We start from the raw sequence: 23650 nt of genomic DNA, 5'->3' as shown, positions 1-23650 counted from the left end.
GTGGTCATTTAAGTTGTTTTGCTGCACATACAGTTTTTATGGCTCTTTCTTTTTTTTTTTTTTTTTTTTAGGCCCACACCTGAAGCGTATGGAGGTTCCCAGACTGGGGGTCAAATGAGAGCTGCAGCTGCTGGCCTATGCTACAGCCACAACATCAGATCTGAGCCACATCTGCAACTTACACAGCAGCTCACAGCAAAGCCGGATCCTTAACCCACTAAACAGGGATTGAACCCGAGTCCTCACGGATAATTGTTGGGTTTGTTACCACTGAGCCACAATGGGAACTCCCATGGCTCTTTCTTCATCATGTCCTTTGAAGCATAGAAATTTATAATTTTGATAAAGTCTGGTTTATTTTTTTTCTTTGGTTGCATATGCTTCTGTTGTTATATCTGAGAATCCATTGCCTAACCCAAGAACATGAAGATTTATTCCTATGGTTCCTTTTAAGAGTTTTATGGTTTTAGCACTTACGTTTATGCCTGTGATCCATTTTTAGTTAATTTTTGTATATAGTGTGATGTAGGGGGGTCCAAATTCATTCTTTTGGATGTGAATATACAGTTTTCTGAGCATCACTGGTTGGAAAGATTGTTCTTTTTCCCTTGAATGGTATTGACACTCTTGCTGAAAGCCCTTGACAATAGATGTATGAGTTTATTTCTGTACTCTCATCTCTGTTCCTTTTGACTATATGTATTCTATACCAATACCACACTATTTTGATCACTGTAACTTTGAAATGTGTTTTGAAATTGAGAATTGTGGGTCTGTCAACTTTGTTCCTTTTTCAAGATTGTTATGGCTATTCTGGATCCCCTGTATTTGCCATGAGTTTTAGTATCAACTCTTCTATTTCTTTTTAAAATAAAGGTAGTTGAAATTTTTATAGGAATCATATCGATTCTGTAGTTTACTGTGCAGAATACAACCATCTTAATATGTCTTCCATTCCTTGAAAATGAGGTGTCTTTCCATATTCTTTAATTTTTTTCAATAATATTTTTTAGTTTTAGCATGCAGGTATTGTACGTTCTTTGATTAAATTTATCCTACATATTTTACTCTTTTTGATATTGTTGTTAACATTATATGTTTTTATATCACTTACCATTTTCTGCTTTGATTTACTTTTATTTATTATTTGATATTCATAAACAATTTTAAACTCTTTGCGTGGATATTTCTCATTTTTTCTTTCTGCAGAACTCAGCACAGTCTTTCAATAGTAGGAGCTCAGTAAGACTCTTGAATGGGAAGTATGGCATGGTGTTTCTTGTGAGGTGTGTTGGGAGTCATTCATTTAACAAGCACTTGTTGCATGTTGGCTGTGTTCCAGGCAGGATACTGTATGTTGGACATATAAAAAAGGATGATAACATTATTCCTTCCCTTGAGATGTTACTGTTCATATGCGGGAGGCTAAAATATATTAGGATTAAGATGTTAGCTTGAGGCTAACTTTATATCTTCATTTATTTGTACCTGCAAATATATTTCACAAATATGGAGAAATGAACCCTGTTTTGAAGAATCATAAAATGCTGCACAAAGGAGGTGACATTTGATTGAGTAGGAGTTCCTGGGACACTATGGGCAAAGACCAATTCTCAAAAGGCCGTGTAGTTATTACGTCATTATTTATAGTAAAAAATTAGAAATAATTTAAATGTTCAGAAGTAGGAATGGTATAAATTATGGGCTATTCATACAGGAAATTTTATGCAGTCACTAAAAATCATGTAGAATAGTTACTGGAGTGGTAACAGTGGTCATGTTATATTGATAAATTAAGAAGAACTCCAAGGAAACAATATAGAGGTTCCTTAAAAACTAGAAATAGAACTACTGTATGAACCAGTGACCCCACTCCTGGGCATATATCTAGAGAAAACCAGAATTTGAAAAGATGCATGCACCCCAATGTTCATTGCAGCACTATTCACAATAGCCAAGACATGGAAGCAACCTAAATGTTCATCAACAGAAGAGTGGATAAAGAAGGTGTGGTACACATATACCATGGAACACTGCTCAGCCACAGAGAAGAATGAAATAATGCCATGTGCAGCAACATGGATGGACCTAGAGATTATCGTACTAAGTGAAGTAAGTCATACAGAGAAAGGCAAATATCATATGATATCTCTTATATGTGGAATCTAAAAAAAACTGAAACATGTGAACTTATTTACAAAACAGAAACAGACTCACAGATTTCAAGAACAAACTTATGTTACCAAAGGGAAAACATGGAGGGAAGGGATAAATTTGGGATTAACATATAGACATTACTATGTATAAAATAGATAACCAGCAAGGACCTCCTATATAGGCCAGGGAACTCTACTCAATATTCTGTAATAACCTATATGGGAAAAGAATCTGAAAAAGGATGAATATATATTTATATATAACTGAATCACTTTGCTATACACCTGAAACTTAACATTGTAAAGCAACTATTCTCCAATAAAAAATATGTCTATGTAAATATAAAAATAATTGAAATAATTATATTCCAATTACTTGGAATTAATTATATAATAATGTAAACGTAAAAATAATTAGAAGAATTTGTTGGAAAAAGATAATAATTATAATTTTGGAAGGAATGCTTTGGTAATACATTGGCAGAAAAGTGACTTCTATGTAAAAAGCAGAGGGGTGCAGTATTTTTTCATGGCTGGTTTTGTAAAACAGAATTTTTCTTCCTCATTCTGGTTTCAGAGTAGTTCTGAAATCTTGGGTCCCACCTTTTGAAAGCAAAGTAGGCACTGAGCATCCTTGAGCATTCCTGTTTCTAATTTAATTTTTACCTGATAAAATAATTCCCAGGCTTGTGTATATTGTCCCAGTGAATTTGGCAGCACATATGCTTTAGATTGCGGGGATATGTTCAAATCCTGTCGCAGCTGGCTCTGACTTTCTTGTTCAACTATCAGTTCACTATCTTCAGTTGTAACATGTGGTTAAGATGACATTGTCCTGTAGAGGAAAAAGGACACTGGTGTGTGTGTGGTGGGTAGGGAATGGGTGCGGCCAGCTGGCCTTGTGCTCTCATTGTGCCATACTGTCTTGACCTCGAGGGAGGTTGTTGGTTAATCTTGGTCCTATTTTCTTTATCATCCTGGTGAAAAGGAAGTGCAGTTTCTGTATACACGAGAATAACTAGATGACAGCTAATAATCCTACTAGCTAAGATGTTGTAGATGAACTGTGAGCTCTGGTTTAAATGAACTGGGGAGGGAGCAGGAGAAGCTGTCCTATGTCATGTTCTTATTTTAGTCCACTTTATAGAGCACGAATAAGCTATCCTTAAAAATTAGTAAAAATCAGGAGTTTCCGTCGTGGCGCAGTGGTTAACGAATCCGACTAGGAACCATGAGGTTGCGGGTTCGGTCCCTGCCCTTGCTCAGTGGGTTAACGATCCGGCGTTGCCGTGAGCTGTGGTGTAGGTTGCAGACACGGCTCGGATCCCGAGTTGCTGTGGCTCTGGCGTAGGCCGGTGGCTACAGCTCCGATTGGACCCCTAGCCTGGGAACCTCCATATGCCGCGGGAGCGGCCCAAGAAATAGCAACAACAACAACAACAAAAAAACGACAAAAAAAAAAAAAATCATTACTCTGGTCATAGAGATAGATTGTTCAAACATATTTATATTCCTGGGAAACACTACTTTGGGGCTGAATATTTAAAAAAATAAATTCCTTTTTTCACTCTATCAAAATTTTATAGTTTTTGTGTGTATGTTCATTAGTGGTGTGGATCTGTATATTGTACCTTTCCCTAGCCTGACTTGGAGAACTTCACTGTACCATATCTTTTTAAAAATAAATATCTTGGGGAGTTCCCGTCATGGCTCAGTGGTAATGAACCCAACTAGAATCCATGAGGACACGGGTCCTATCCCTGGCCTTGCTCAGTGGGTTAAGGAACCGGTGTTGCTGTGAGCTGTGGTGTAGATCGAAGATGCAGCTCAGATCCCGCTTTGCTCTGGCTGTGGTGTAGGCTGATAGCTACAGCCCCGATTTAACTCTAGCCTGGGAACTTCCATATGCCATGGGTACGGCCCTAAAAAGCAAACAAACAAACAAAAAAATCATGGAATAGTTTCTGGAAATGGGAATTACTTGTTCTTTGAAGGTTTAGTAAAATTTTCCTTTTTGGTTCCCATTGGAGGGATTAATCGTTAATTACCATCTCAACTTATAATTTTTTTTTTTTTTTTGTCTTTTGTCCTTTTAGGGCTGCACCTGTAGCATATGGAGGTTCCCAGGCTAGGGGTCTCATCGGAGCTGTAGCCACTGGCCTATGCCAGAGCCACAGCAATGCCAGGTCCAAGCCGAGTCTGCGCCCTACACCACAGTTCACAGCAATGTCGGTTCCTTAACCCACTGAGCGAGGCCAGGGATTGAACCCTCAACCTCATGATTCCTAGTCGGATTCGTTTCTGCTGCGCCACGACAGGAACTCTTCAACTTATAATTTGATTATTGGTCTAGTCAGTGTCTCCTTAGGTCAATTTTTATCATTTATATTTTCTTAGAAAATTGCCCATTTAAAGGTTTTCAGATTTATGGGTGTAAGTTGTCCATAAGATATATTCTTTTTTCTTTTCTTTTGTCCTTTTATGGCCACACTTGTGGCATATGGAAGTTCCTGGGCCAGGGATTGAATCGGAGCTGCACCTGCAGGCCTACTCCTCAGCCACAGCAACACCAGGTCTGAGCTACATCTGCGACCTAAGCCACAGCTTACAGCAACGCTGGATCCTTAACCTACTGAGCAAGAAAGCCAGGGATCGAACCTATATCCTCACGAATTCAACGTCGTGTTTTTAACTGGCTGAACTACAGTGGGAACTCCCATAAGATGTATTCTTAACATTTGGTCTTAGCAAGAAACCAACTTGGGGTTTTATTCATCATCATTATTCATTCCCTCCTCCTTCCCTCCCTTCCTCCCTTCATTTCCCCCTTCGTTAATTGCTAAGCACCCTTTTTCCTTAGATAAAGAAAGTTGTATAAGTACCATTGCTATTTTACTCATTTTCAGCCATTGCTTTTTAATAAGTGCATTTGTGTTTGAACATTTTCTCCCTGAATAGTACTTTGAACAAACTCTAGGGTTTGATGTGTAAGTGTCATAGAATATTTTGTTTAGAGAAATTGGAACCTGAAAAAAAAGATTAGCAATTACTAGATATGGCTTGTTATTTATTAAGTAAAACCATATGTAGTTTTATATTATGGAAATGTACTGTCTTTTTTGCACTTCTGCCTTATTGTATTATCTTCATTGTCCAAAAACAAAGGTTTATGCACATTCACATTCAAAATATTTTTTAGTATGCAGGGAAAAAAATCTCTTGCAACATGGAAAGGTATAATCAGTTTACTCTGCTTTGTAAGCTGTTGAGGCTTGCTTCTCTTTCTGCTGTGCTTTATGTGATACTGCCATCTAGTGTGTAGAATAGCAACTGGCTATGTATGCTTCACATTTTCTTTTTATCATTTGGTTATCTAAAGCTGTGAGATCATGTTTCTTTTTATCCAACTTCATATAAAGTTTTTTTTTTTTTTAATCTTTTTGTCTCTTTCTAGGGTCACAGCCATGGCATATGGAGATTCCCAGGCTAGGGGTCTAATCAGAGCTGTAGCCACCGGCCTACACCAGAGCCACAGCAATGCCAGATCCGAGCCGTGTCTGCCACCTACACCACAGCTCACGGCAACGCCGGATCCTTAACCCACTGAACAAGGCCAGGGATTGAACCTGCAACCTCATGGTTCCTAGTCGAATTCGTTAACCACTGAGCCATGACGGGAACTCCAATTTCATGTAAGGTGTTAAGTTAAATTAACCGGAATGTGAGAGCTCAGGTTTTGACTGAAATACAGCACAGAAAAAGTACGAATCTAATACCTATTTCTTGAGTGTTCTCTACTACAGCTGCTATGCAGGGGGCTTGGAAATGCTGCTGTGGCATAATTCCCAACTTTTAGGTTGTGCGTTTATTTCAGTCAACACTTTCAGCAGACACATTCTTGCCTTGATACTGAGAAATGTGGAGCAAAAGTTTGACCTGAGTGTAGAAATGTTGAGTAAAATATAAAATAAAAAACCCTGAATTTTCATTTTACATGAAGTAACCAGAATTATTTTTATTTTTTTATTATTTATTTATTTATTTATTTATTTGCTTTTTAGGGCCACACCTATGGCGTGTGGAGGTTCCAGGCTAGGGGTCTCATTGGAGCTACAGCTGCTGGCCTACGCCACAGCCACAGTAACATCAGATCCAAGCCGCGGCTGCGACCTACACCACAGCTCACGGCAACGCCAGATCCTTAACCCACTGATCGAGGCCAGGGATCACACCTGTAACCTCATGGTTCCTAGTCGGATTCGTGTCCATTGCGCCACGATGGGAACTCCCAAAATAACCAGAATTGTAATAAAAAATACAACCTGGCATTTATCGAATGCTTTCTGTGAGCCAGATGTTATACTAACTACTGTTTGTATGCTGTCTCATTGACTCTTCATAACAGTTTCAGTTGAGTAATGTGAGGTAGAAAGAGCTTAAGAACTTACGTAAGGTCACAGCTGGCAAGTGATAGGAGTCTGTGTTTGAATCAAAGCTGCAGAGCTATTTTTCACATTCTTTTTAAAAAGTACCAGGAAAGGATAAACAGACAGAACTACTGTCTTAATAAGCAGGAATAAACCATAGTTTGGAAATATCTTATGTCTTTAATGTAATTGAAAGTAAAAAAGTATGATAATTAATAGTGCAATATGACCTGTATGCTCTTAAGTAAATTCCTTAACTTCTGTGGTCCTGTTTCCTCATTTGTAAAATAGAAATAAATATATCAAACCAGATTGATCAGTAGTTTTAAAGAACTTTGGAGAAGGCAGATAGCCTAAGGAACTTTGGTAAAGTCAGACCATAACCTGGCAAATGTAGAAAATAACACTTTTCTGATGACCTGAGGATAGTGGTGTCAGGATTGGGACAAGGGATAAAGAAATTCTTTGCAAATAGGAGGCTTTATAACTATAAAGAATTTTGTGACAAACTACCCCTCCCAAGAGAGACTACTGTATTGATAATATTCTTGGTGATCTGGCAGTCAATTTATTTCAATATAATATTTCTTTTAACATAAAAATTAACTTTATATAAAATTGTGAAATAGAAAAAGGTAAATAACAGCTACCTTTTCTGTAATTATAATTAATTTAAAAATTTCACTCCATTTTTAGGTAAAATTAAACCCATGGCTTGGAGTACTGAAATTGTAATGTATTTAGAAGGTTTAAGGTTTAAAAATAAAGCTAAAAGAAACCAGAGAAAACACTTTATTATATTTTTCTTCCGTCGAATAGCAACACCAAAATCTTTTGTTACCAAATTGTTAACAGGTAAGATCATACATATGGATTCCACATTTTTGGTTTCAGTATTTCACTATACTGGTATAATATTTAGCAAGTTCAGTGGATATTGACTAAGTGTGGTTTCTTTTGGAAACAGACTACATTTTCTTTCTGAATAAGAATTCATCTAAACGTAGACATTAAAGTTTATAGAAATATATACCAGCAATAAGTTTTGGTACTTATCTCTGAAACTTTCAGACATTAATAGAATGAAGTAAATCAGGAGTTCCTGTCATGGCTCAGCGGTAACAAACCCAACTAGGATCTAAGAGGATGCAGGTTCGATCCCTGGCCTTGCTCAGTGGGTCAAGGATCTGGCGTTGTCGTGAGCTGTGGTGTAGGTCACAGATGGGCCTTAGAATCCTGTGTTGCTGTTGCTGTGGCTTAGGCTGGCTGCTGCAGCTCTGAGTTGACCCCTAGCCTGGGAACTTCTGTATGCCACAGGTACGGCCCTAAAAAGAAAAAGAAAAAAAAAAAAAAAGAATGAGGTAAATCAATGAAAAGTTATTTCTTCATTTTTGTAGTCTATTTACAGTTTCAAGATTAACTTGTAAATATTTCCAGTTAAGTAAAAAACAAACTTTTTCTTTTGTCTTTTTAGGGCGGTACCCTCGGCATATGGAGGTTCCCAGGCTAGGTGTCTAATTGGAGCTGTAGCTGCCGGCCTATACCACAGCTCACAGCAACGCTGGACCCTTAACCCACTGAGCAAGGCCAGGGATCAAACCCGCAACCTCATGGTTCCTAGTCGGATTCATTTCCGATGTGCCACAACGGGAACTTCAAAAAAAAAAATCTTATTTAGAAAAACATATTATTATGTATGTAACCATTTGAAACAAAAATTGTGATGATTTTACTCTTCCCACCCCTACCAGAAAGTTTTCCTCAAACCAAAACAGATTAATCTCAACCCTTCTTTGCTATGCATTCTATAGTAATACCTCCTCGTCTACCTGGAAATCTTTGTCATTTGAGGGGAGGATTTGAAATGAAAAATTCACAGTAAGTTATCAGTGCTGCTGTGATCCAAGTACTGGATTTTAACTGTATCTCATTTGAGATAATAGTCCAGGAGTTAGGTGTGTAAAATTGGTTGAATGATGAAAAAATATATCATGTATTAGAGTCACATTAGACATGGAGTATTTACTTCCAGGCATGTGGCTGAATATGCTTGCAAAAATAGTATTGTTGGAGTTCCCGTTGTGGCTCAGTGGTTAACGAATCCGACTAGGAACCGTGAGGTTGCGGGTTCGATCCCTGGCCTTGCTCAGTGGGTTAAGGATCCAGTGTTGCCGTGAGCTGTAGTGTGGGTCGCAGACGTGGCTTGGATCTGGCATGGTTGTGGCTCTGGCGTAGACCGGTGGCTACAGCTCCGATTAGACACCTAGCCTGGGAATCTCCATATGCTGCAGGAGTGGCCCTAGAAATGGCAAAAAGACCAAAAAAAAAAAAAAATAGTCTTGTTGAGTCTGAAACTGTGATGGGTCTCAGATGTTACTCTACTCAAAGGCTAATGAGTCAGCTTGACACAGTTACAGACACACACACATACACACAGACACATTCTCTGTCTTTCTAACAGAGATGTGAGGTCTCTGAATCACAAATCAGTCCTTTTTCATAGAGGAACTTGGTTTGGGTTTCCTTATGCCCCAATTCTCCGTAAGGTAATGCAGTGAGAACCAGATCTGCCCTATGGGTACAGTGGGGTTTTGTACCATAAGAGACACCCTCTGAAATTATGAAACGTGTCGCTTCTGTAGGGTAGCTGGCACTTCTGTTGATTTGTCTTTCTGTAGTTGGAGAGAGGGACCTTTGCTTTGGAATGTAAGAACATCCTCTCTAGGGAAAAGAAGGAAAGGTCAATTTCATGGATACACTGGAATGTAAATAGGTGGCTCTGGGGAGAGAAAGACTTTCTATGTCTCTGGAGGATTCTATCATTTGAGTTCCCACTAAGTTGTCCTTTAACCCCCGTGCTGAAGCTGTTTGCTTAAAAAGTTTTGACTGGGCATACACAAATGTGAAAATATTCATGACGTATTATTTCCTGGCAAGTGTATATTCTGGAGTGAGCATCAATAAGATAGAAGATGTGAATTTGTTATTCTGTCATTTCATCTCAATTCCCATTGTTCTTCATGCTGTTGGCCTCTCATTGAGCTGAGGGTGGTTCTGCTGTTTAAGGATAAGCAGACCACTTCCTTCATCTGGTATTCACCTGAGGAAAGAGGGCTCTGATCCAGTTCTGGAAGGAAAAACTGACGATTATGTTTATTAAGATGCATGCAGGTCTTTAGCTTTTCCCTAATAAATTTTTTTTAATGATTTTTATTTTTAAGCTTTTTCCTAAGACATTTAAATGGCAGTTTTGTCTATTACTGATTTTGCCCTATATTCCGAAATGAGGTGGGTAGCGAATGAAAGACACCCTAAGTTGTAACTCTAAATGTAGAGTTCTTCTTCCACTTGGCGTCCTCAACTCAGTGGTTTTGAAGTAGTATTTTCAGTGTTGAATATCAGGATGCTGATGGTAGGGGTGAGCAGACTGCATAATATTGTGCAACAAATTATTTTTCATTGTTTCCATATCTACTACAGGCTTCAGAGATGAAGAAAACTGTTTACAAACTCCGTAGGTATGTCATAGTGAAATTGCAACCATAATGGCATTATAAAAGATGAATAAAAAGAAGAGAACTCTTTGCTCCATTTGCAGCCTGTTGATCATGCTTTGATGAATGGTTTTTATGTGGGTGGGGTGATGTAATTTTACCCATCTTTACGCTGATTTCCATTCTCCATGCAGAGAAAGGATTTTTTTTTTTTTTTTGAACATTTGAAAGCTTGCTGAATAGAGTTGTATTTTTAAAGATCCTAACAGCACTAATTTCAGATTGGTATCCATGGTGAAAGAAAAGTGAATTCAATATAGGAAAAATAACTTCAAAAATAGATTTGTAAGAAATCCAGAAGGTATGGGACTTGGCAATTCTGTTTTCCATTCCTTTTAGACAAAGAAGTGTGGTATCATTAACTTGGAGCAAGTAAAAATAATTTAAGTCACTAACTCATGTCATGAGTTTCTATCAGCAAAATGTTGTCTAATCTTTTACAATGTATACTCTTGGTACATGTGGTACGGTACCGTATAAAACATCTTGATGTTCACTCTTGAGTATAGAAAGTCTTAAAATTCATTCAGAGTGGTTTTACTGTATATTTTGTTTGTGCTGGGTACTTATGTGAGTATCATTGATAAAGTAGATAAAGAGATTCTTTCCTCAGAGGAAACAAGCAAATATACCAACAAAAGTAGTAAGGTAAAAATATAATGCCTACTGTAGGAGTTTTCATAGGTGTTCAAAGGCCAGAGGGGTTATTTCCTGTGGCATTCAAGCGAGGCTCTGCTAAGGAGCGAATAGATTGTGGATATGCAAAGGTAGAAGTGAAGAGTATTAGGACAGGGAAAAACAGCAGAGGCAAAGGTACCTGGAAGGAAAGAGGATGAGTGGGTTAGAATGATTGTGGGAAAACGTGGCTTAGAAGATAATTTGGAGAAATGTCATCCTTCAAGCCTCATCTAAAGTATTTGAACTTTACATTAAAATTAGATTCTTCTTAGAAACTGAGAAAGTTTTGAGAGATTTTGAGAAGAGAGTACCATTGTCAGTGTACTAGTAGGGCATGGAAAGAGATCAGTTAGAAGACTCCTATGGGGAGTTCCCATTGTGGCTCAGTGGTTAACGAATCCGACTAGGAACCATGAGGTTGCAGGTTCGATCCCTGGCCTCGCCCAGTGGGTTACAGATCTGGCGTTGCCGTGAGCTGTGGTGTAGGTTGCAAATGCGGTTCGGATCCTGTGTTGCTGTGGCTGTGGTGTAGGCTGGCGGCTACAGCTCCAATTAGACTCCTAGCCTGGGAACTTCCATGTGCTGAGGGAACGTCCCTAGAAAAAAGAGAAAAGAAAAAAAAAAAAAAAAGACCACTATGTAATCATCTGGTCTGTAATTGTCTAGACCAGGTGCTCTGAGGCCCAGAACTCGGTAAGTAGCAGTGGAGGATGGGAAAAAAAGGAACAGATGTGAGAGACAAGTTTTGGGAGATAGGAGAGATGACAAACATTTTTATCCCCATTTGTTACTCACCTTTTCACTTGGTTTATTGTGCCCTTTTTGTGATAACTTTAAAAACTTAGATGGAGTCAGTTTTATCTGTCTGCTGTTTTGCCCTTTTCATGTTATAGCTAAGACATTCTTCCCTACCCTGTGGGCACAAAGGTATTTTCCTGTATTTCCATTATTGTTATTATTGATACTACTACTACTTTATGTTAAAAGTTTTGATTTTCATGCTTTCACATGTTTAATTCATCTGGAATTATACTTTGAATATGGAATAAGGTATGAATCTATTTCTTTTTTTTCTTCTTTTTTTTTTATTTTGCTTTTTAGGGCCCCACCTGCAGCATATGGAAGTTCCCAGGCAAGGGGTCTAATCGGAGCTCTGGCCACCAGCCTACGCCAGAGCCACAGCAATGTGGGATCCGAGCTGCGTCTGCGACATACACCACAGCTCACAGCAATGACAGATCCTTAACCCACTGAACAAGGCTAGGGATCGAACTTGCTTCCTCATGGATACTAGTCAGATTAGCTAACCACTGAGCCACAATGGGAACTCTTGAATCTATTTCTTTACCTAGTTCCTTATTGACTAAGTAGTATTTCTTTTTCCCTGTGGTTTATAAGGCCCATTTGGTTATATATCAGTGTCCAAATATGTGTGTCAAGTATCTGACTGTCTTTTTGGATCCATTGGTCCATACTCTGTCCCTTCGCTAGGATCACACTGTCTCACTGTCTTAATTGGTTCCTGTTAAACCTTGTTAAAAGACAAACACTTCAAATCATAGTGATTTAATACAGCAACCCCTTTATTGTGTTTCATGATTCCCTGGATTGACTCAGATGGCAGCTCTCTGTTGGTCTCCCCTAGGTTCTCTCATGCAGTTGCAATCACATGGTGATGTCAGCTGGGAATGGATTTCTGGTGCTCCATTGATCCCCCCTGTGGTCTTTCAGATTTCAATGGTGTTCCATACTTTACAGCCTTTACTGCTTTCTCTCCAGTAGCATTGTGTGGACTTTCTTTTTCTTTCTTTCTTTCTTTCTTTTTTTTTTTTTTTTTCTGTCTTTTTGCCTTTTCTAGGGCCACTCCTGCGGCATATGGAGGTTCCCAGGCTAGGAGTCTAATCAGAGCTGTTGCTGCCGGCCTATGCCAGAGACATAGCAACGCAGGATCTGAACCGCGTCTGCGACCTACACCACAGCTCATGGCAACGCCGGATCCTTAACCCACTGAGCGAGGCCAGGGATCGAACCCGCAACCTCATGGTTCCTAGTCGGATTCGTTAATTACTGCGCCACGACGGGAACTCCTGTGTGGACTTCCCACTGGTGGCTTAGGGCTCTAAGAATAGGCAAGCAGAAGCTGTTAAGACTTGTTAATCACTAGTGTTGGAAGAACATTGCTTTCACCATGTTTTATTGGTTCAAACAGTCATAAGCATAACATAAATTCAATAAAATAAAACAATAACAAAAGGAAGGGGGAAAACTCTACTCTCGATGGGAGGAATAGCAAGTTCACACAGAGAGGCATTGAATTGTAGCCTCATTAAATCATGATATCCAATAGGGCAAATCGCCTACCTTCAAAATTATCTTGGTTATTTTTTGCCCATTGTTTTTCCTTTTACATTATAGGTTCTTCTCGACAAATACTGTGAATAGAAAAGTAAGCTATTGAAACTTTGATAAAAGTTGCATTTAATCTGTAGGTTAATTGAGGGATAATAATTTTGTATATTGTACTGAGTTTTCAAATCTGCATGGATTTATTTATATCTCCCTTCACGTCTTTCAGTAATGTTTGGTAATTTCCCCTGATATTCAGCACCTTTTGTTTGGTTTATTTTTAGATATCTCATAGTTTTTACTGCTAATATGAATGGAATATTTTAAAATTTTCATTAAAGATTAGATTCTGTTAATTACTGAAATGCTATTGATTTTTTTCACATTTAAAAATTCACTTTGAAAACAGATTTATTGAGCTATAACTCAAATTACCATATAATTTACCAATTTAAAGTGTGTGGTTCAGCTTTTTTTAGTATATTCACAACATCGTGCAACCATCAGTGAAGTCTAATTTTAGAATATTTTCATCATTCCAAATAGAAACCCTGTACCATAATCAGTTATTCACTTTCATTCTCAGACCTTCCCCTTTCCTTTCCCCCTCCCCCCACCTCCAAGATACACGCAGTCTGGAAACCACTAATCTACCTTCTGGCTTCTTTTTTTTTTTTTTTTTTTTTTTTTTTTGCTTTTTAGGGCCATACTCGGCAGCCTATGGAAGTTCCCAGGCTAGGGGTTGAATTAGAGCTACAGCTGCTGATGGCCGCGGCCACAGCTGTAGCAACACGGACCCCAGCCCCATCTATGACCTACACCACAGCTCATGGCAACCCCAGATCCTTAAGCCCCTGATCAAGGCCAGGGACCAAACCTACATCCTCATGGATTCTAGTTGGGTTGGTAATCTGCTGAGCCACAACAGGAACTCACTACTTACTTTTTTTTTTTTCCTCCCTTTGTTCTGTTGTGATATAAGTATCTAGACATAGTTTTCAATGCTACACAGCAGGATCTCTCCCTACTTTCTGTTTCTAAGGATTTGCCTCTTCTGGGCATTTCAGGTAAATGGAATCATACATATGAATAAAAGAGACCCTAAGGAGAGTAACAGAGTTGAAGAACTCACTCTTCCTAATTTCAAAGCTTTCTACATAGCTAAAGTAATCAAAACAGTGTGGTACTGGCATAAAGACAGATGTATAGGCCAGTGGAATAAAACAAAAGCCCTCACATTGAGGGCTATTGATTTTCAGTGAGATTGCCAAGTCCATTCAGTGGAGGAAAGGACAGTGTTTTCAACAAATGGTGAAAACATCGCTTCTTTAAATAGACTTTCTTCCCCCTTTTCTCCCTCTTTTTCTGGGATACCAAGAATGCAAGTCCTGCCACATTTATTGGTATCCCATAATTTCTGTAGTCTTTCTTCTGCCTGCCTGCCTTCCACCTTCCTCCCTCCCTCCCTCTCTCTTTCTCTTTTGTTGGGAATGACCTCTCTTTGAGTTCACTAATTCTTTCTTTTACTTGATTGTGTCTGTTAATTGAAGTTATTTATTTAGTGCAGTCATTATATTCTTCATGACTTTTTTCTTTTCCAATGGTTTCTGTTTCATTAAACTTGTCATTTTATTCATGTTTTGATTCTCTCTGGTCAGTTATGGACACAGGCTGTACTCCCTAATCAGTTAGTGCCACTGGCTGTAGTTGGTGTTCAGTGGAACTGCAGGCTGGGTTCTATGGTTGGGTTAGGCCAAAGGCAGTTCTATGCATTTGGGTGGGATTTGGACTTTGCTTTTGGGTAGGGTTGCTCTCTGTGCTTTGTGGTTGGCTGTCCTATTGAGCATGGACCCCAGCTTGGAGAACTGATGATTGGGTCCTCTGGTCTTACATGGCTAACATTTGGCTCTGTGATTGTGGCCGGCTGGTCTTTCTGGTTGGGTGGAGTTGCTATTAGGGACACAGTGCCACTGCCAACATTCATTGTCTGGTCATTCTGTGCCCCATCCACTTCTTTGCTACCAGATGACCCTGGGCGGTCTACTGCCATTTCCCCTTGTTCCCTGTGAAATGAGACAGAGGTGATCCTTCTGAGGTTGGCCCCTGACATAGGGCTCATTTTCACCCACTGGAGAAAGCATCATCCCAGAGAATCTCTGTCAGTGTGAAAGCAGGGTATTAAGCCAAGGTTAGAATGAAACCACTCCTCTTACTCTTTTAATGCAACTTTTCTGAAATTGTTTTACTTGGGTTTGCCTTGGTCTCACCCTCCGGGTTCTGGAATTTTCAGAAGGGTTTTCTTATGAAAGGATAGTTGCTAATGCCTAGTTTTGTCAAGGGGTGTGGAGTCGGAGTTCCTCCTTCTTCCTAACATCACTCCTCAGATAATCTCTCGATTATTATTTGAATCCTTCTGGGATTCCCATAAAGTGTTCCTTTGTTTCTCTTTATGGTGTCCTAAAGGTCCTTTAGGTACATTTCATTTTCCTTATTTCTTTTTTTGTTCTGATCTCTGGACCATATAATTTCATTTGCCTTTTCTTGAAGTAAGCTGATTCTTCCTGCCCAAATCTGCTGTTGCACTCTTTTAGTGAAATTTTCATTTTGTATAGTGATTTGTCATTCCCCCAAATCTGTGTTTGGTTCCTTTTTTTTTTTTTTTTTCATTCTTTTCATTGATACTCTCATTTTTTGATGCATCGTTTTCCTACTTTCCTTTAGTTCTTTGTGGTTTCTTTGAGCTCTTTGAATGTGTTTTATATAGTTTAAAATCTATTTAATTTTATATCTGGACTTATCAAGGATATTTTCTTTTGTATTATTTATTTTTCTTGTGAAAGTTTTTCATTTATCTTGTGATTTTTTTATAACATACTGGACATTTGACTATTATAATGTGGTAGGTAACCCTGGGAATCAGATTCCACTCACTTTCACAGTTTTGCTGTCTTTTTTGGTGACACCTGCAGTTGTCTCTTGGTGACTTTGCCAGACTACTCTTGCAAAGACTTCATTCCTTGTCATAGGTGCTCACTGAGGGCTCTCTTCTCTCAGCTTGTGTTCCAGAAGGTCTTGTCAGGGAATTCCTTGTATGCCAGGAGCTAAAAATAAAAAAATAAAACAAACAAAAAGCCACTCCACCAGTCTCTACACACTTCCTTTGTGTTGGGGAGCTCATTCAACACTTAACCACACTGTTTACAGCTCTGTCTTAGCTAAAGATTAACTGGAGGGTTAAAGCTCAGGATCTTTTATGTCTTTTGTGCATAAGTATCTAACCCTGAACATGTTCTTTGGTTTCTGCTGTTTTCTAGAGTGGCAAGAAGGTTGGTTTTTGGTGTTGTCTATTCCTTCCTAAAGTTCTGAGTTTTTGTCTAGTACCATTTACCTTCAATCCAAGGAAGCTGTTTTAGCTTTTAATGTTGCACCAGTCTGTTAGAGACAAATTCTCTCAGCTTTTGTCACTTGTAAATGTGTTTATATTTCTTAAATTTCTGAAGGTTATTTTCATGGGATATAGAATTAACAGTCTTTTTCTTCCAGCAGTTTAAAGCTATTTCTCTTGTTTTTTGTCCTCTCTTATTTCTGGTGAGAATCAGCTATCATTTATATGTATTTCCCCTAAATGTTATCTATGTTTTTTATTTGCCTGCTTTAGAGATTTTTGTCTTTATTTTTGTTGTTCAAAACTGTGATTATGATATGCATAGTATTGTTTTCTAAAATTTATCCTATTTGGAATTCACTGAGTTACTTGAATTTGTTAGTTGGTATCTTTCACCAGTTTTAGGAAGTTCTCATCTTTTATCTCAGCCAATATTTCTCTGCCCATTCCAATCCCATTTCCTTCTGGTGTGCCACCTGTACATGTTGTACATATTGTATTGCTTGTCTATTTTGGTATTCTCTCAGAGACATCAACTATACTGGGTTTGTTTTTTTTTTTTTTTTTCCCCTGTTCTTTTTTTCCATCTTTTGTCTCAGCTTGAAAACAAACTTCCTTTCTGTTGACCTGTTTTCAAGTTCAGTGATCCTTTTATCTTTTGTGTTTATTTGCTGCTATTATCTGACATAAGTTTTTATTTTTTGCATTTTCTTTCGATTTTTTTTTTTTTTTTTTTTGTCTTTTTAGGACTGCACCCACAGCATATGGAGGTTCCCAGGCTAGGAGTCTAATTGGAGTTGTAGCTGCTGGCCTACGCCAGAGCCACAGCAATGTGGGATCCAAGCCCCCTCTGCAACCTACACCACAGCTCATGGCAACACCAGATCCTTAACCACCTGAGCAAGGCCAGGGATCAAATCTGTAACCCCATGGTTCCTAGTCAGATTCATTTCCACTGCGCCACAATGGAAACTCCTTGAATATTTTCATAGATCAGTATCTGCTAAAATTCCCTGTATTATTACATTCTTAAATATTATCTTTTCAAACAAATTTTAGAATTTCTACCATAATTAATTTATATTCTTGTTATTATTCCAATATATGGGTCATTTCTGTGTTTATACTTCATGTTTCCTCTCTTGACCATGAGTCACAATTTCTTGCTTCTGTGTGTGTTTTGTAATTTTTTTATGCCAAATATGTGATTATATAAGAGACAACTAAAGGCAGTAATTTTTATCTCCAGGAATGAGTCTGTCTCTTCTTTTTCCATTCTGTTAGATTGTTAATGTTAGATTATGTTAGTCATGCTTGATGGGTAACTAAAGTCAAGCTGAACTGTGGCTGATGTAGACCTGGCTTTTGGCAGCTTTATTTTGCTTTAGTTTATGATTACTTTGAAATATTTTGAGTTTGAGTTCCAGAGGCTTTTTTTTCCAGCAGGGAAAATTGAAAATTGGTGAGATCTCTTAGTGCTGTCCTGCTGAGCCAGCAGTTTTCTGAACCGAGGGAGAACAACCCGCCTGGCTGCTGGTTCTCTTTGCTTTCCAGCTTTCTGTGCCCACACAGCTCTCTCTTCCATCTGCCCTTGGCCAGCTCCTAGCCTGTAGCTGCCTTAGACGCTGTTGACGCCTGTGTTGCCTCTGTGGGGTTTCTCTTAGTTTCTGTGCTGCCTCCAATCTTCAGTTGTTAAATGTTCCAGGAGTCTCAGGGGTCTCTCTCAGCTTCCTTGTGCCACTCCCCATCTCCAGTGCTTAGCTACCTTGTGAAGACTCCACACACTTCATGGGTTTATTTGTCTCAGTTTTCCTGCTCTTCCCCCTGCCCTCGCCTGTGTACACTTGGTGAATAGTGAATATCTATGGGGGTCAATTGCTGGATGGGTGTTGACTACCTGTTGCTAGGTGTTCCTTGGAATTTTAGTTTACACTCAAGTCCAGATGCAGTTATAAGGGGCGTGGCTGCTTTCTCCTCACCCTGTGTAATGCAGGCTCTTTATCCTCCTGCATCTTTGCCAGGCATCTAAGTGCATACATACAAACCTTTTCTATCTCAGGAAGTCTTGTCACTTTTTGTAACTTAGTTCGTGTAGGTTTCTTTTCACTTTTAATTCTTTCACTTTAAAAAAAAAAAAAAAGCACACCTCATTTTGAGAGTTCCTGTTGTGGCTCAGAGGAAATGAAATTGACTAGTATCCATGAGGATGTGGGTTTGATTCCTGACCTTGCACAGTGGGTTAAGGATCCAGTGTTTCCGTGCGTTGCAGTGTAGGTCTCAGACATGGCTTGGATTTGACATTGCGGTGACTGTAGCATAGGCCAGCAGCTGTAGCTCTGATTCGACCCTTAGCCTGGGAACTTTCATATGCTGTGAGTGTGGCCCTAAAAAAACCCAAAACAAACAAACAAATCATATTTTAGTTAATCTGGCTTAATTGGGCTACGGTAAGAATGATCATTATCCTCTGAACTTCTCTCCTTAATACCTGATGGGTTTTTAAAAAAATACTCTGTGATACTGCTTTCAAAAGTAGAGAACATATTGTACTCTATACTTCTTGCAATATTAAACATAATGATAGGTCATGTTTATTAAGTACTTACTGGGTTCCAGGCACCTTGATGAGCACTTTCAATGCATTATCTCATTTAATACTCACAAACTTGAGAGTGGGCATCATTATATCATTGCTATTTTCCAGATGAGAGATTGCACAGCTAGGTCAGCATTGCATAATCAGTTAGTGACAGTTTTGAACTCAGGGTTGTCTGTATCTGGAGCACAGTTTGCAAACTCACATCCTTAAATGGGAAGATAGTAAATAAATGAGTGAAGTGAGTAGGGTGTTAATAAAAAAAAAAGCAAAGCAAGTAGCATGATGATAGTTTACATTCAACCTAAATATTGACTAAAAGATAAAGAGTAATCACTTCTGTGGCAGAATCTTTTGGAGAGTACATACCTCAGTCAAAGGGGTTGATCACTTCTCAGTTCTAGCCAATCATTGCTCATCATGAGAATATGGGTCCAGTATTTCAGATTTTTGGATTTTTCAGTAGAAGCCAGAAATCTGTACTTTTCATATGAAACCACTCAGTTTCTAAATGTTAGCTGCTGGTTCAAATAAGAATAAAATAAAATCCAATGTGCAGACCTACATGATGAGTCTGAAATAAAACATGTCTGCAGCCCCCACCTGTTCTCTGGGCAGCCAGTTTGCAGTCTCTTAATAGAGCCTGAGTTCTTTTAAACACCTGGTCACACTCTCTCTCAGTGCCCATCTTAATGCCTTCCTTTCACATATGTGCTATAAATAAAGGAAGTGAAGGCTTGCTGTTACACAGTTGCGCTAGTTTAGATATAAGCTACAAAGACGGTTTTTAAGAAAACTTTTTTTTAAATTTCTGAATTCTTCATTTTCTCTGACTTGAGTGATAGCACTCTATTATGAGGCATATCTTACTGTAAGTTGCTGTGAGGGCCCAAGTATTATTGAATGCTTGTTTTATTCTTGTTCATTAATCATGACTTTCTCTCCTTCTCTCTGCCCCTTTGTCTTTGACATAGCTTTCACTTTCAGAAGAACAGAATGAAGTAACAAAAAATGGCTGTGAATCTAAAGAGCTGGTCTACCTCGTGCACATTGCTTGTCAGGTAATTTTGTGGCTGTGTTCTCCATTTGCCAAAATTTAATAAGAAGTAAATATGAATGAATAGCATTGACTAAATATGAATGGATAACATTGTCTATGGCAGTAAAAATGTTTTACTTTATTCTTTCTCTCAATCGTATATATGGGCATTTCTGCATGTATTCAGAATTGAAATGATTAGTTTAATAGAATTAATCTAATAAATATTTAGTTTACAAACTTTAACCTCTTTTGTAACAGTAAAGGGAATATATCATTTACTGATGAAGAGATTAAATGATTCAGCTACTTCTCACATATTACAGTAAGAAAGCAGACTAAGTAGTCCCTACATCAGATGCTCACTTTTCTAACCAAGATGGTAAACTCCCCTGGGATGTAACAGTAGGGTGTGTGTATATTTTAGAAGTGTGCTGTTTCTTAACTCTTGTATTAGAACTTTTTTGAGTTAATTATCATGATTTGCTCTTAATGAGATTTGAAATATGTCATTTGTAGCATTGATTATTTCTTTCATCAGATAAGCAGTTCGTTCCTTTATTTAGTCTTTGTTCATGAGCATTCTTGCCTATCTTTGAATTAGTCAAGTGTTTTTGAGGAAAGCTTTCTTATATACAAAGTTTTTAGTTTTCTTGGGAGAGTGTAACATAAGGACATTCATATTCCCCCACCCCAATATTATTCGCATACCTAAAGTTAAAAGTTAAATAATCTCAAGTTCCTGCTGTGGCGCAGTGGGTTAAGGATCCTATTGCAGCAGCGTGGGTCACTGCTGAGGCATGGGTTTGATCCCCAGCCTGGCGCATTGGGTTAAGGATCTGGTGTTATCGCAGCTGTGGCGTTGGTAGCAATTACAGCTTGGATTTGATCCTTGGCCCGGGAACTTCCTTATGCTGTCGGTGCAGCCAAACACAAACAAAAAAATTAAATAATCTGGAAAAGTCTAATGCCTGTTTAATATGGGAAATACTTAGGTTCTTAGTCTTGGTGTGACCTAAGGAAAATCATTCAGAATTAATTGGGGTTTTTTCCTTTCTTCCTTCCTTCTTACCTTCTTTCTTCTTTCTTTTTCTTTTTTTGTAGTGGCTAAGATTCAGTGCTCTTACTGCTGTGGCCCGGGTTTGATCCCTGGTTTGGGAATTGAGATCCCACAGAATTAAGTGTTTTTATTTATGGCAAGAAAATGTGAGATTGGAAATTTAATTTGTCTTGTGTGTATGATGATGTCCAAAGTAACATACCATTTACACATGTTTTATAGTTTGTCATCTTTGTTCCTTTGAGAAATTGGGCAGCTCTAAATCACTGTTTTAGGTCGTATTTCATAAAACACTTCTATTTGGTGAGTTAATTTTTAAGTGCAAATAGCAAGTGCTTTTAGGATAAACCATTACTAATAGGTGAATATAAAACATTTCTTCGTTATCTAAAGTACATGGTGGCACATCAGTCATGAACTTATTATTCCACCTAAATCCTATACCTTTTAGCATCTTCTCTTCTCACCACTGATTTTCGTTTGTTCTGACGATGCAAATACTTTTATTCTCATAAGCAAAACACAATGTCAAAATACCTATGCTCTTCCTAAAAAACAACCTTCAAAAGGTAAGCATGGTATTTTGGTACCATACCTTAGAATGTATAATTGTTACTTGATTGTGCTTCCATGAATTAATGACCTAGATAGTCAGGCTATTTCCTGGTTGTAAATTTCTTGTCAAGCTGATTAAAAAATTTCAGACTACTTGTTATACTATTTATTACATCAGAGTAGTAATTTACCGCATTCTAATAATGCCATTGCATTTGTCCTTTGCCTCACAACTCTAAATAATCATTGGTGCATTCTCATGGCTTACCTTCTGTATTCTTGCCATATATGTCAGCCATAAACCATATTAAACTAGAATCCTATTTTTGTTTATAACTAAGAGAGACTCATAATCAAACCCTCTAATTTTGCAAATGAGAAAATTGAGGCCAAAATTATGAAAGTTGCTTTCCTAAGCTGTATGAAATCTTAGCAGGAGCTATTAAGAACTTCAGTTTCCTGATTGCCAGTTTTTCTTGCATCTCCTTGGAATTCTCAGCCTACAACAGATTTTAGAGATTCCTTAATCTTCAGATGAAATAAGGTCACCTGTATTGCCCTGCCTGAGCTCTCAACTCTTTCCTTCTCATACTGATCATTATTTAGAATAAGTTGTCTTAACCGGTATTGCCATGTTGTGCCTCACATGTTCTCTTCCTTATCTTTTAATTCTGTTCTCTAAGTAAACAAGCTGGAAAAAAAAAAGCGTTATAGCAGACAAACACATGAGCTAGTATGAGTAAAGAAACACTCAATCTGTGTCATTGGTATTGATCTGAGTGGTATACTTTTTATTTTCTGCAAAACATACTGATTTTTCCTCTACATATCCCCTACTTTTCAGGAAATATAATGTATTTAGTTAGAAATCAGTGAAATTTAATAAAAATTCTAGAAGATTCAGGAATATTTCAGGGTAGATAGAGAAAAGCCTTTACTGTCTCAACTGTTGAAAATTCAATAATTTCAACAAGATCAAAATTAGATAAACCCTGACACTAATTACATTAAACTCCAAGGCATAGAATAAAGCATTTGTAAATGTAATGTCAGTGGTAGGGACTCTTAAAAGCATTTTGTATTCTGTTGTTTGTAGGGAAACGGCAGCTTTTAAGTGTTAATTTTAAAATGGTTAATTTTTTTCTAAATTTTTTCTGAAGATCAGGTTTTTCATAGATATTTACAGTAATGTGAAGGCTCCTTTATATCCTGATCAGTGGAGCAAACAATTGGTGTTAGGTGAAAGCTTTTCCGCTTTAAAATATCTTCTGACTGTAATGCTTGAAATTCCATCAGAAATACATTTCTCAGTATTAACTGTCTCCTTCGCTCAGTCCATTTGGAATATGCTGTTACTAAGGAGGTGGAGTTGAATGTGAACATTTGTAGGGCTTCTGTGTATGACTACACAATGTATAAGCAGATTGCAGACATTCTTATTTAAACCTCAAAACTTTTCTCAGAATGTAGGTGTTACCGTTGCCATTATACAGATGAATAAACTGCTATTCAAAGGTGTTAAGTACTTATGTAAAGTTCCATATTTAGAATAAGGCCAGGCTGAGATTTAAATCAGATCTTTCTTTTCACTGAACTTCATCATACTACAATTAATTCATAGTATTAATTCTTTCGCAGGTAATTTTCTCATGATAATAGGACATCAAAAGAAATGGGTCAAGACTGTTCTTCTCTAAAAGAACAGCAAATATATGTAGATTTTGTCCCTTTCCACCTCTGTTGCTGGGCTTTTGTAATAACATCCGTGGTTGTGCGCTGTAGTTTTGATCATAACCTTCTCACCTGCCACAGTGAGATAAAATGTAAATGTAAACATATTTCTCTCCTGGTTAG

At 38.0% G+C, this 23650-nt stretch overlaps 1 protein-coding gene across 13 annotated transcripts in view; it reads left to right on the top strand.

Moving 5' to 3' along the window:
* Positions 1-23650, top strand: part of ARHGAP32 (Rho GTPase activating protein 32) — a 274553-nt gene that overhangs the window by 143769 nt on the left and 107134 nt on the right. For 11 of the 13 annotated variants that reach the window (XM_084976599.1, XM_021063134.2, XM_084976601.1 and 8 more), the window contains one exon: positions 20117-20203. In XM_084976599.1, coding sequence (XP_084832725.1) covers positions 20117-20203 — 87 coding nt within the window. Of the gene's footprint in view, positions 1-1939; positions 2113-16425; positions 16488-20116; positions 20204-23650 lie in introns of those variants that run through there. The other 2 variants (XM_084976603.1, XM_084976604.1) reach the window with 2 other exon arrangements.

Source organism: Sus scrofa, chromosome 9, assembly GCF_054392235.1.
Source record: "Sus scrofa isolate SSC_HxYL_T2T_F1_AM1 chromosome 9, Sscrofa_HxYL_maternal_Yorkshire_Landrace_v2.0, whole genome shotgun sequence".
Lineage (NCBI taxonomy): Eukaryota > Metazoa > Chordata > Mammalia > Artiodactyla > Suidae > Sus > Sus scrofa.
Note: the sequence above shows the minus strand (reverse complement) of the source record. Positions and strands in the feature narration are given on the sequence as shown.